This window comes from Zootoca vivipara, chromosome 4 (genome assembly GCF_963506605.1).
Source record: "Zootoca vivipara chromosome 4, rZooViv1.1, whole genome shotgun sequence".
Lineage (NCBI taxonomy): Eukaryota > Metazoa > Chordata > Lepidosauria > Squamata > Lacertidae > Zootoca > Zootoca vivipara.
The window spans coordinates 54,852,315-54,865,777 of record NC_083279.1 but is presented as its reverse complement, the minus strand read 5'-3'; the positions used below and the strand labels follow the sequence as shown (position 1 = coordinate 54,865,777).

Sequence of the window (13,463 nt, the reverse complement as noted above, 5' to 3'; positions counted from 1 at the left end):
ATTTTGTTATTTTCTTTTAGTTACTAATCATATTTGAATTGTAACACATGAAAGATAAATCAAGCATATCAAGCATATGTCTGGTTCACTTAAAGCAGATATGAGGAACCTCTGGCTTTCAAGATGTTTCTGTACTACAGCTCCCAACAGCACCAGCAAGTATGGTCAGTGATAATGGATGATGGGAGTTGTATTTCAGCAACGTTGGGGCACCAAAGGTTCCCAACAGCTGGCTTAAGCTAGACTAGCCTGGTTCAAATGATCACATAAACCACAGTTTGACCCTAGTTTGCTTTAACTAGCTTTGGTTAGAGCAAACCACAGTTCCCCAAGGTCAGATGTAATGGGGAACTGTGGTTTTAAAGTTCATGAGTCACTGCTTCTCATTACCAATAAGCCATGATTTTAGGTGTAGGTGTGGGTGTGTGAGAGAGAAACTGTAAATGCTAAATATCTTCTCTGGAATGCTATTTAAAAACAAAACTCTTTCCAAATGTAGAAATATATAGTTTTAAAGTAGTTTATGAAGCACTGTGTAACTCTTTATTCATTCATTCATGTCCCATTGACATTCTGTCTCAATGGCTTTTGGTACACACTGATGGTTACTGTCATGTGTCATATATTTCCCTTAAAACAAGTGTGCACATTGTAAGTGTAATATCCCACAAAATCTTCCCAAGTGTAATGTCAAAAACATATGTAACCTTATGCACGTCTTTCATTACTTGTTTAATGTCCATTTTGTTTTGTGTAATCTTTATGCCATTTTTGTAATAAAGAAAAGTGATGTAACATTCATTTAGCAGTAGTTTCTTTAATTATATATAAATATACTGTTGTTCTAATCCACACGTTTCCACATCACAGTTAATCGTAAAACATTCTTCTCAGGATTTATTTATTTTTAAGTCAAAGGACAGTATTGTCTTATCAGTAAAATATTGAAGAAAAAACAATCATCACCTTGTGGTTATTGCTTCTTATTCTGAACCCTACCAAATGTAATGTAGCTATAAGAGCAGTCTAGTTCAGCATTTAGTTCTCACAGTGACTAACTAGATGCCTATGGGAAACCCACAAGCATGACCTTAAACCATTTCTAATGCCCAGAAACTGCTATTCAGAGGCATACTGCTTCTTTACAGTGGACATAGAACCTAGCTTACCATTAAGATCTTTCAGTAAAACATAATAGTGTTCAGATTGTGTGTGTGTGTTTGTGTCCATGTATGTGTATGTGTGTGTCTGAGTATAACATTTAAAATACCAAGCAAAATTGTCAGCTCATATTAACAATAAAAATAATCCATCAATTATACTTAGGCCTCAATATCAAATCAACCAAATCCGAGACCCACCTGAATCATGTTGACTTGGCTTGGGATTTGGTCAAATCTGGGATACAGCCCTAGTAGCTATACCAATAGTATTGTGGGAGTCTGACATATATGCATCTGTTCAAACTTGGTTGTACACATGGCAGCAGCTAGGGCAAAGGCGCTATGTCATGCAACTTAAGAATTTCAGGCCTGTGATTTTGGTAGCATTTTTCAAAAGAGCTGCACAAGTGCCTGCTTCCTTATTAAACCTGTTCCGTCTTAAGTCAGAGACCTATCTTAAAGGTTGTGGGAGTGGGGGCGACCAGCATGTGGTGCTCCTCCAGTAAGATTCCATACATGGGGTACAAAACCCCTTTCAGTCCAAGAATCACATTTTTTCACAAGGAAACTTATGGGGACTGCATGTCAGCTGTGGGCAGGGCCAGACACAAAAGTGGGTGGAGCAATGGAGGTGATTCTTGCCCTTGGTAGACTACAGCAGCCACGTAAAAGACAGAGGCCCTCTCTCCGCATAGACATTTTCCCATCCTGCATATCAAGATGTATTCTCACAGTTATGGACATATCCTGGCCAGACAAAACAACCCGAGGAAGGCACAGAGCAGGGGCATGGTCCAGGGAGAGAGGGTGTGACCTGGGAACAATCCCAAGGGCCTTCTTAGGCCTGGAGAGCTGAATTCTGTCCCAAGGGTGAAGATTCCCTTCCCCTATTCTGATTCCAACATATTGATGTACAGAGGAAAATAACACATGAGGAATAGCTCTTAGCAACTGCTTAATTAATTTTTACTCTGATAATTTATTAATAATATTTTTTTAAAAAGAAAATCCAAGGAGGGCACAGTGTCTGACAAGCTATATAGATTCACCACCCTGAGATTTTGTTGGTAATATTTTCACCTTCCAAAGCTTGGTCTTCAATGTCTACTATTTCAAATTGAAATAAACTGGGACCAATAAGAAATATTGTTTGTATTCCATTCCCATTTACTGAACCATCATTTGAAATGAATGTCGTGGTGATTTCGGCATCTTTTAAAATTAGTAATTATGGGCTGTAGGCAATGCTAGCTCGACAGAGTAGACACATTCAAACTAATGAACACCACTAACAAATGCATTTCAAAGAGCCTGTTCTGAGTAATACTAGCATTGGATACAATCCTTTATTCCCATGCAGGTAAATATTACAACAGATTACATAAAGGCTCCCTTTTTTCTAAGCTAAAACAGAAGAATAGACCAGTGCAGGGAATGAGTGGTCCACATAATTTACTTGGCTTCCTGAAGTATAGAACTGGTTGGATGCACTGAGCCCCAAGTTGTCACATGCAGCTAGTTTCCTGCAACCACAGGTAGTCAGAATCATTTTTAAAATGCTGTCCTTTAAAATACAGCTTTGTGGTGTCCTACAGATGTTATTAGAATTCCCATCAGCCTCACCAGCATGGCCAATGATCAGAGATGTTGGAAGTAGAAGGAGCCATGTTGACTAGCTCTGCTATATATTGATGGGTACTACCTGCTAATACTAATTTTCACATGCCATCTCATTTGTCTGATTCTGCTTTGATGGAATATTTTCAGAACAAAGCCCTCTATCATAGTTAACATATTTGTAATTCAAAGGGTTGGGAATGATAACACATTCAAAAGTTTTTGAGAAACTCTTGCTGAACCTGGTGTAGTGATGGCAAATATGTTTTTATAGTTAACTTGACAGGACCATAAATAAGGCATGCCATTTTCATTTATGAAAAGCTATTCATATTTGAAAGCGACAGAATTGTGGAACCAGTACATTTTTGACAAACGTCAATCAAAATAAGTAAATAATCAGCACATTTGTATACAGCCCACTATTTTAAAATCTGTGACTAGTTTGCAAAATGCTGAATTCTCAATTGCAAATGGCTAACACTCAATTCAGTCGAATTAAGTATTAAAATATGTGATCAATTGAGATTTGAGATTTGAGATTTTTCATTACACAGTGTTGCCCATAAAATTCAATATTTTATTTCCTTTCTTTAAAATTTGATGTACGTTTGCTTAACAATTGCATTACTTTGCAAAACCATCTCTCCTTATTCAGCATTCTGCAAAGACTTTCATTTTCTCTGTAGAAATTTTTGTAACAGTAGCTCAAGCTCTATGATGGTGGTCACCACAAGAAAGTGGTGGAGAAAATTCTACAAAGTTGCCTTTAGAGGGAGAGAAAAATAAAAATATGAGCTTTTTGTTTTCATGGGGAAAAAGTCTGCTTTGGTTTATTTTTGCTTTTTGCACAGTGGGCATCTTTAGTTGAGAGTTGGGTGTTCAGAATCTGTCTCCAATTATGTGATCAGGATCAAGAGGGCTAGAAGTAAGGACTTCTCACTTCCCCAGCTATATGTCGTATTTATGGGGTTGCGTCCCAAAGAGCAGTCCCAATGCAGAAGCTTGTACAGTATGCGAGTTTCTTTGGTGGATTAGGGGGGATAACAAAGAAACAAGAGAGAAAATAATCTCTGCAAGTGTCATGAAACAATGTAACATGAAGAAATGCATCTCAATGCATTTTGGATATAAACTGCTCATTAGGGGCAACTTGAAGATAATGTTTGTTGTGCTGCTTCTTAGGCTAATTAAGTTTAGCACCTGTTGAGGTTGTCTCCTTTCTTGCTTATATCCCTTCGTGAATCAGATCACTTCTTGACTCCTTCAACCATGAAATTCTAATCAGTTCTGTTGCTAATGGGATTAGAACTATTAATTGCTCCACTCAATTAATTAATAAATTAAATCATCACATAAAAAAACACCAAAAACTTAAAGTGAAAGAATAAAGGGATGTGCTATTCTCAGCAGGAGCAAGATGATTAAATGGGGCTTTATAGTTTTAGGAACTCACCAAAGATTGATTTGAAAACACATGATCAGACCATAGTTGTTATGGATAGCATTACTTAATCATGTCTTGTTCTGGCCATTTATGTAGTGGAAGAATTCTACCTGCCAGACTTGCACACTAGGGATACACAAATTTAGGGTTTTATCCAATGCTGCCACCCTCATGTAGTAGGCTCCCACTTACGCAACAGAACTTTCTCCTCTTCTCCTTCCCTATCTCCAGCAGCCTCCTTTTTATGCACCCTCAGAATCTCTGTAAAGGGGTTGGGGAACCTTCTGAAGCAGGCTTTTTTTGAAGGGGTGGGAGAAGGGGAAGATCTACTGTGCAAGCAGAATGCCACTTGTGGGTTGTTGGATACAATCAATGCCTTGCAGCCTCTGCAGTTGTCTGCTTGTACAGGATTTATCCTAAGCCAATCTCGTGACTCAGTTCTGTATGAAACAATAAGCATTTGCACAGAAAGAAAAGCCTAACAGTAATGTTAAGCTCACTGTCTGAAATCCATCAGCATTGCAAGAAAAGATGGTAGGGCTTTAGATTTATTGGTGGGCAGAGTTCTGCCCGCAAAATTCTCCCACAGGGAGAAGGGAACAAAGCAATTTTTGCTGATAGTGTGAGATGTAGTATATGTAGGGAGAACTTGAGGTTTGGCGTAATATCTGTTTTAACTCAAGGCAAGTCTGAGAGACGGGCTAGAAAGTGGGGGCAGAGAGCATACCTAAAGGGCATTTCATTCAAACTTTGAAGTGAAATCCATATAAATTCAGCTCACTTGTATGGAATTCTCTGCATTTGGCTTCCAAATACTTAATCATAAATAACCATTCACTCTTCGATAGATTGTAAGTTTAGACCAAAGTATGCATCCAGTTGTTTGGCAATGCAGCCATTTGGACCAGGGAAATGAGATTAATGAATTAAGGGGCCTCTTCCTATATTATTTCTCAATTTCATTCCCCCCCCCCTTTCCAAACTGTACTTGTTTTGCTCCCTCCCCTGGCATTAAAATGGTCATTGGGCTAGTGGAATAGATTGCAGGTTTGACTAAAATTAAGCCCGAGTCTTTGTTTCGCAAAGCCACCTCAACACAAATATTTGGCACAAATATTTGAAGATTTCAAAGAACTGATTTAAGCTATGCAGCAGTAAATGACACCAATGAACAATTTATCTATTATGCCCAGAGCCGGTGCACACATTAATGTTCACCAATGTATGATAGCATGTGTGAATCTGCCATTACAGATCAAGCACCACAGGGCTTAGCTCAGAGCTGCACATCAGCAGCAGGATTCATGGAGGGAGGCAGCCGTGTGCATGCTTGTTTACACTAAGCTTTTTGTAGCATGTTTACTAAGCCAAAGGTTGTCCTCTTGCTGCATTGTCTTATGGTTGCATTTTGTATTGGTTTTAAATTATGACCCTGGGATCATAGCTGATAAAGGGCATTAATAATAATTAGCTAATAAATACATTTGTAAGACAGCTTGGGTGAATTTCACCAACTAAAGATAAGATTGATGGACTATTTTCTTGTGAATTAGGGACAGCAGTTCAAACTGGGGCTAGGTTAGCCAGAAATCTAAAATGGAATGCAAAAGTAACCAGTCTATTTAGCTAGAGACAGTCAGAATCATTAATCAAAATTTGTGACTGTTGCCCTTAGACCTTCTGAAATTGCATATAAGCCAGTGAACAGTGTTCTGGTATTGCAAAATTATTCTATATGTTTATAATAGTTTCCAGTCGTTATCTTGGCTGTGATGCCTAACTGCTCCTATGTTATACATAAAGAAAGAAACAAAATTGTCCCAATTTCATTAAACTCCTCCAAACTGTATTATGAGTCATATAATTAATGACAGAGCCTGGAGGGATAAGAAATAAAGTGCAGCATTCCCCTCTATTTTAATTTCTTGCCTCAATATTTCTTCAGATATTTGGCCTAAGCAGGACCTCCCAAAGTTACTTTGAATTTTGCTATGTGCAACATTATGGGACAATTGTACCATCCTTCAACCAAAGGTGATTCTCTGGGATTAAGATGTACAATTCACCAAAAAGACCTATGCAATCTTATATTAAAGAGATTATTTATTATGCTGCTACTGAAAGAATTTGGGTGCCCAGTAGTCTTTAATCAGTAAGTTCCATTTCCCATGTCTTGTGAAATGCAATGTATGACAAAGCACTAAACATGCAAACTTTCCCATGGCCCAGCTACAGTTGTGAAGGGATTGGTGCACAGATGTTGTTGTTTAGTTGATTCGTTGTGTCCGACTCTTGGTGACCCCATGGACCAGAGCACGCCAGGCACTCCTGTCTTCCACTGCCTCCCAGAGTTTTGTCAAATTCATGTTGGTCGCTTCTATAACACTGTCCAATCCTCTTGTCCTCTGTCACCCCCTTCTCCTTGTGGGCCCTCAATCTTACCCAACATCAGAGTTATTTATTTCCCCAGAGAGTCTTCTCTTCTCATGAGATGGCCAAAGTATTGGAGCCTCAGCTTCAGCATCTGTCCTTCCAGTGAGCACTCAGGGCTCATTTCCTTAGGAACGGATAGGTTTGATTTTTTTTTCATTCCATGGTGCACTATTAACACATCAGCGACCTATATTGAGTATGCTAGCATGATGTATGCAGAGGGCCTTTCAGCTGTAGGGGTTAAAAGAAAACAAGAAATGGGTGAAGGTGAAAAGACTTGTGCTCTCTTTGATTCAGCATGGATTCAAAAGGGAAGATTTCTCATGCACTGCAAAAACAAAAACAACAGCCTCTCTAATGTTAGATGATACATTGCAAATACATTCTTCTACATATAATAAGATCTACTTATGGCATTGTTACCATTTTTGCCTGCCCAAGGCTTTCAGTGGGTGAACAATTTAAATTAGTGTAAGCCATATTTCAGGCATTGGATAAACATCTGAGGGCTTCAACTGGGGAGGGGGAAGGGGGCATGCATGGAAACCCTGCCTCCCTCAGCATCCCCTTGTGCATGCTGGCTCCATTTCAGACCTCAGTATGAAGATCTGAAGGGGCCTTTTAAATACATTAAACTAAACACTCTCTGAAGCCTCTCTGTAATCAGGAATTTATATTTCCCTCATATCCAGAGGGAACATCACATAAATTCATGTCTACATATCTGCAACTGATCCAGCCAAACTCATAATCTGTAGCCACTTCTCAAAGGCAGTGCCCGACCTCAAGCTTAGTCCTCTCCTAAGTACAAGAGCACATGCTCCACTCCCACTCTTAATTACTACTCCTACTTTTTTTTCCTTTCTAGTTGTGTCAGCATCCTTTTTGGTAGTAATAGATTTGCACTATTTGAAATTTGTTTTTATAGCGCTGCATGTGTTGGGGCTCTGGTCTATATAAGGCTTTCAGATCATATTTGCTATTTGATGTCTAGAATATAGCAGTCAACATTCCAGCTTCAAGTACTTAACACATGTAAGAACAGAATAAGACGAGACATAACAAATAGACAAATTTTATTAATGTTTATTCATGATATCTGTCAATTCTCTATTCTTCACCACCACTATCCATGTCCATTCTTACTAAGGGTTGACTAAAGGCCATATGACAACACCTCACACTGGCAATTATTATTATTTTGACATCCAAGGCCCAGATATATCTTGGAACACAGATATCAGACTACTACTGCAGAAAAGAGGGTGCTGCTGCTACTGTTGCTAAAGAAATGTCAGGATTGTAACTCAGTAGCAAAGTACATGTGAAAAGGCTCCATTAAATCCCAACATCTCCAACTGCTGGTGGTCAGTGTACACTAGAAATGGAAAGCTGTGGCCTTCCAGATGAAGTTGGATCTCATCTCCTTTCAGTGTCAGCATGGCCAATGTTCAAGGGTGATAGGTGGTGGAGTTCAGCAACAGGTTCCCCATCCCAGGTGTAGACAGTTGTGAGCTAGATGGACCAATGGTGTGATACAAGGCGACACAGCTTTGTATGTTCCTAATATGCCAGGTCTTGCTAGAGCTGCAAAGGCATGACACAGCCAGCCAGTCACGTGCAATTATGCAATTAATTCAATATTTTGTTTTGTAGGCTTAGATCAGGCACCCCCAAACTTCGGCCCTCCAGATGTTTTGGACTACAATTCCCATCTTCCCCAACCACTGGACCTGTTAGCTAGGGATCATGGGAGTTGTAGGCCAAAGCATCTGGAGGGCCGCAGTTTGGGGATGCCTGGCTTAGATGATCTCTGTCTACTATAATGCACTTGGGTGGGGTAGAAAAGTTATGTAAAATAATTTACTTGACTAAAGATTAAAAGTGTTGAAATTTGAAATTAATGGTTTTAAAACTACATTTATATATTTATTTATTTATTACCTTCAGATAAGGTTCCCTATCCCTCACAAACGATTTTGTCTGCCAAAGGCCAATTGTATGGACGTGTAGTCTGGATAAACGTTTTCAACCAATATTTATTCTGCTTCAACTCCAGAGTAAACTTAATGAAGTTCTGTGTGTTTACACTGGAATAAGTACAAAAATATATTTGGAGTTCATCAAGTGTGAACTAATAGCTGCACAATTAACTTTGAAAAGTGTCTATTTGTACTAACCGTAGCATTTAAAAAAGTATTTACATATAACCTTTCCGTTTCGTTCAACAGTGGAATGATGGGATCTGACAAACCATCAATCAAATAATGCATGTTCTAAAAATAACACCCCTTTTGAGCTATAATGTTTGATTATCTCCAAAGTACATGATCAGCCATTGAATTCTGTAGCTAAATTACCTGACAAAACACTCTTCCTAGTTTGCATGTAACTACCACGCTTTAAAGCCAGCAGGCACACAATGCATACTGCATTGCAGTAGAAGAAAATTGTTTTGCTAGAAAAGACTGAAGTACTTTAAGAGCTTTAATGTGAAAAAGCAGGCCTGCCATCAAGACATATAACCTTTCTGAATGCATCACATAGATTAACCAGATTAACTTTGTCTATTTTGTTTGTTTTCAAGACACACTTTTTAATGGACTTGGACTCGGTGCAGTCATTGGACTGGGTGTAGCTGCCCTTTTATTAATCCTCGTCGTGACTGATGTCAGCTGCTTCTTTGTACGGCAATGTGGTTTGCTGATGTGCATCACCAGAAGGATCTGTGGAAAGAAGAGCGGCTCCAGTGGGAAGAGTAAAGAGCTAGAGGAGGGGAAGGCTGCATATCTGTGAGTATTAGTCACAACATTTAGCCAAAGGACAAGCATGTGTGTATTGTGAATCTGTCACGAACTGCTATTCACAGAACAAACTGGGGTCTCCAAGGTTGAGAAAGCTAATTCACTGCGTCATTTAACTACAGCTTCTTTATGGCCTGCTGCACTATTTCAATGGTGTACCAACAGGTGACATTGGCACAAAGTCCAGACATGCCACTCCAGTCCTTGCAGGTCAGTCCAATTGGATTTTCTGTTGGACTTTCTTTGCCAACCGAGTCTGCGCAGTGACTGGGGCGATGCAATAAAAACTTGCCCGCAATATCTTTGCTTATCTTTTATTTTTAAATAATAATCAAACAGCTGCAAAACATCCCTTTTCACCACGCCACACCAGCCAGTACTATACAAAGCATTTGGTCAACTTAAATACAGTTTTCAAAATAATCAATTATCCTATCACATTGCTGCATTTGGTGCAGCAGGTAAACTCCCCCCTGCTAATTAGTTAAATTGTTAAGATACTACAGGTGTGCTGAATTATCAAGAGCTCACAGATGTGCTGTCATGCAGGTTATAATTACAAACACACACCTCTGAGTAGCACCATTGACCACATCAATATTAAGAAAACCCAACACTTTCTCCTTAATAAATGTGCTTAGGATCGTAGTTTTACAGCCTGCTCCTATGCATTTTTATTGATGGGCCATATTGCCAAGGAAAGGCAGAATTACACATTGCACTTTATGATTTTAATAGATTTTTAATAGATTTTTTTGTGCTGAGGCTTCAGTGTTGGAAGGAGCTGTAGTTCAGTGATAGAGAACATGCAAAACATCTAAGCTTTAATCCCTGTAATCTCCAGGGGCAGCTTGGAAGGACCATCATCTAAAACCCCTGGAAAGCTGCTTTCAGTCAGTACTTAGACAGAAGAAATAATGAATCCCATTCAGCCAAAATTAAGCACATTCATGTTTTGTTGGTTGCTTTCAGTGAGAGAGATAGGTAGATGCTGATCAGTTTCTCGTATTTTTAAGCAATGGGAGTTAAAAGTCCTTATATATAAGCAGCACTCAAAAATGATTCCATCTCCTGCCCCACACGTTTGATGCTACTGTGATGAAAAGGAAAAGGGTCTTTCAACATAACACATTAATGAAATTGGCAAGTCTATGCAAGCATATAGTTACAGCTCTGAAAATCTTACCATCAGTTTATATGAGAAAGGCATGAGTTTTTCTCCTTTTTTGTTCTCCAGAAAAGCATATTAATTTATCCATATGTTGAAACTATAATATGGCTACTATCATTTGTCATGATGAAAAGATCAGATATTATGTTTGCTAGCCTCAATGTTAGTTTTTGAAAAATACAATTTGGTACTCTCAATTTATTATTTAGATATAACATTTATTTTTGCATATTAGTTTGAGGTTAAAATGTATGATAACGTATGAGGTGACAATGGTGGGTGTAATAATGTTAAAATAATTTTATCAGTATTAATTATAATTCCCTTTTGCTTTTCTTCCATGATTTTGAAAGCCGAATACTGACAATTAATAAAATGCAACATATTTTTTTTTTTACCACAAAGTAAGTGAGGCTAAGAATCTTTCAATGTTCTTTAGGAAAGATGGATCAAAAGAGCCGATAGTCGAAATGAGAACAGAAGATGAAAGAATTACCAATCATGAAGATGGAAGTCCAGTAAATGAACCCAATGAAACAACACCACTAACAGAACCAGAGTATGTAGTCAACATTTTAATAACGCCACACCCTGTATTTTCAAAAGTGAATGTCCAGCAGATTATTCTCCCAAGACTGGAGGCATAAGTTCCAAAGCACATTATATACACATAAGCAATTCCCTGCTGCACCCTGCCCACCCCTATCGCACTCCCCTGATTGGTCTGCAGCATAGGAACCAACTCCTAGGGGTCAGGGGGTCTTCACCCCCCAATAAAATATTTGAGGGGACCACCCCCTAAATTGAAGGGTATTACCCTTCAAATGGCAACCATGCACCATGCCATTTGATCAATTATATGGAGCAGGGTTTCCCTGCCCCACCCCAGTTTACTCAAGTTGGCACCCCATGCAGTCCTTCTATTGACTTGTTTCTCTCAAGCCTTGTGTTTCTTCCTATTAATCAACTTACGCTTTAGTTGCAGTAGACTGATGTTCTAATTTTTAAAAGATGGTGCTATCAAATAGGTCTGTGGTTGACCCTCAGCTCAGTGTTGAGCATGACGAACTAGCTCAAGCAGGTGCTGTGGTTGCTCGCTGCCTTGACCCCAGCCTCTGGAGCATTGCACTTTTTGACACCAACAGGAAAGTCCCAACCACAGTCTGCTGGGTAACAGAATTAGCATTCTCTGCTAGCTAAGAAGAACAATAGCTGCTAGCTAAGAAGGTCAGGGTAGTTGCTTTGTGTTGCCTGCTACTAATAACTGAATGAGCAGAGGGGATGATTCATGGCTGAACCCATGTAAGTGGGTCTGTGACCTAGCTCCAGATGACACTACCATCTCCATAGTGTATAGGCAGTAGGTTGTGCACTAACAACAACAACTTTCCCCCCAAAACTATGGAAAGAAGTAATTTTAATGTACCTTACAACATATAATCTTCCATGATATAATACATATTTTATAGCAATTGCCTGTTTTTGAAGATATTTGTCCCAATCCAAATGTAGCTGGTTAAATGGACATACCTTTGAAATCATTAAAAAAAATGTAAATGGCAGGTGTGGGAATGCCTGATCTGGTTTCGGACGCTGGAGAGAGAAAGGGGGGGGGCTTTAAACCTGCTCCCCCTCATCCCAATCTAGATTGGGGGACCCTGCCTGCTAGTAGTAGTTTTTATTAGATTTGTTAATCACTTTTCATGGGAAAGCCTCCAACTGATTTACAGCAATGTTAAAAACACAATTAAACCTATTTCTACTAGAATAAAAGCTTCTATTGAGCATGAAAGACAACAACACATGGGCATCAGTAAAATACTTCACAAAATGAAACTTGATGCAATTGCACGAACAATTTTTTTTGGGCAGTGTTGCACATTGCTAACAGTGGTGGAAGGTGGGGTGGGGAGGAAGAGACACATAGAGAATCTAAAAGCTTTGCCAATGCAGCAGTGTGGTGCTCTCAACAAAATCTGAATAACAAAAAAATGATCTAACCCCCCCCCAAAAAAAAATCACCCATGAAATATTACACCCAATGTAATATTTTGATTTTCCTTACTTTCTCACAGGAAACTGCCATTAAAGGAAGAAAATGGAAAAGAAGTTTTAAATTCAGATACTATAGAAATCAAAGTTTCTAATGACATCATCCAGTCAAAAGAAGATGATAGCAAAGCATAATACAACAACTACAGCTGTCTAGAAGAGAATAAAAGGCATTTGGATTCAAATAAATCTGTGACCAAAACTTTACAGCTGACCTTAGTTTCTCGGGCAACTTAAGATGGAATAATTCTCAGAAGTAGTTCAAATGACTTCTGTTGACTGTCCGTTTTCACTTTATTTCAATAGTTTTAGTCTGTAGTCCTGGATGACATCGGTCCCGTGGTCTCAGTTTGGCAAATCAGCCAATATAAATATTGTAATTTATTTTATCACTGAAGAAATCTATTTATAAAAATTCAAGAAACCCCCCTTAGCCACAGACTGTACACCTGACAGCCGTACCACTTACAATGGAAATTAAACCCAGAGAGAAAGTGCCATATACATTTATATTTGTTTGTACTTGAAATTTTAAAAGATTTTGGTTGCCTTTAAAAGAATATATATATATATATAAACAAATTATATATATAGAGATATAATATTAGGCTCCATTAGAAATTAGATATATGTGGCTGGCAAAGCTAAATAGTGACTTGACTGCAGCTGATCTTTGACACAGAGTAGACAACCTCTTTATGCTGTTAACCCTGCACGTCACACCAGACAATGAAGGGTTTGTAGGTTTGATGTACAGATTTTAACAAAAGTTGTGA

General features: G+C 38.7%; 1 protein-coding gene across 2 annotated transcripts in view; it reads left to right on the top strand.

Moving 5' to 3' along the window:
- The window catches only part of NCAM2 (neural cell adhesion molecule 2), a 186,958-nt gene extending 173,747 nt beyond the window's left edge, over positions 1–13,211 (top strand). For both annotated transcript variants that reach the window (XM_035116298.2, XM_035116300.2), the window contains 3 exons: positions 9,248–9,452; positions 11,075–11,194; positions 12,711–13,211. In XM_035116298.2, coding sequence (XP_034972189.1) covers positions 9,248–9,452; positions 11,075–11,194; positions 12,711–12,822 — 437 coding nt within the window. In that variant the 3' untranslated portion in view covers positions 12,823–13,211. The remainder of the gene's footprint in view (positions 1–9,247; positions 9,453–11,074; positions 11,195–12,710) is intronic.
- Positions 13,212–13,463: the final 252 nt, after the last annotated feature.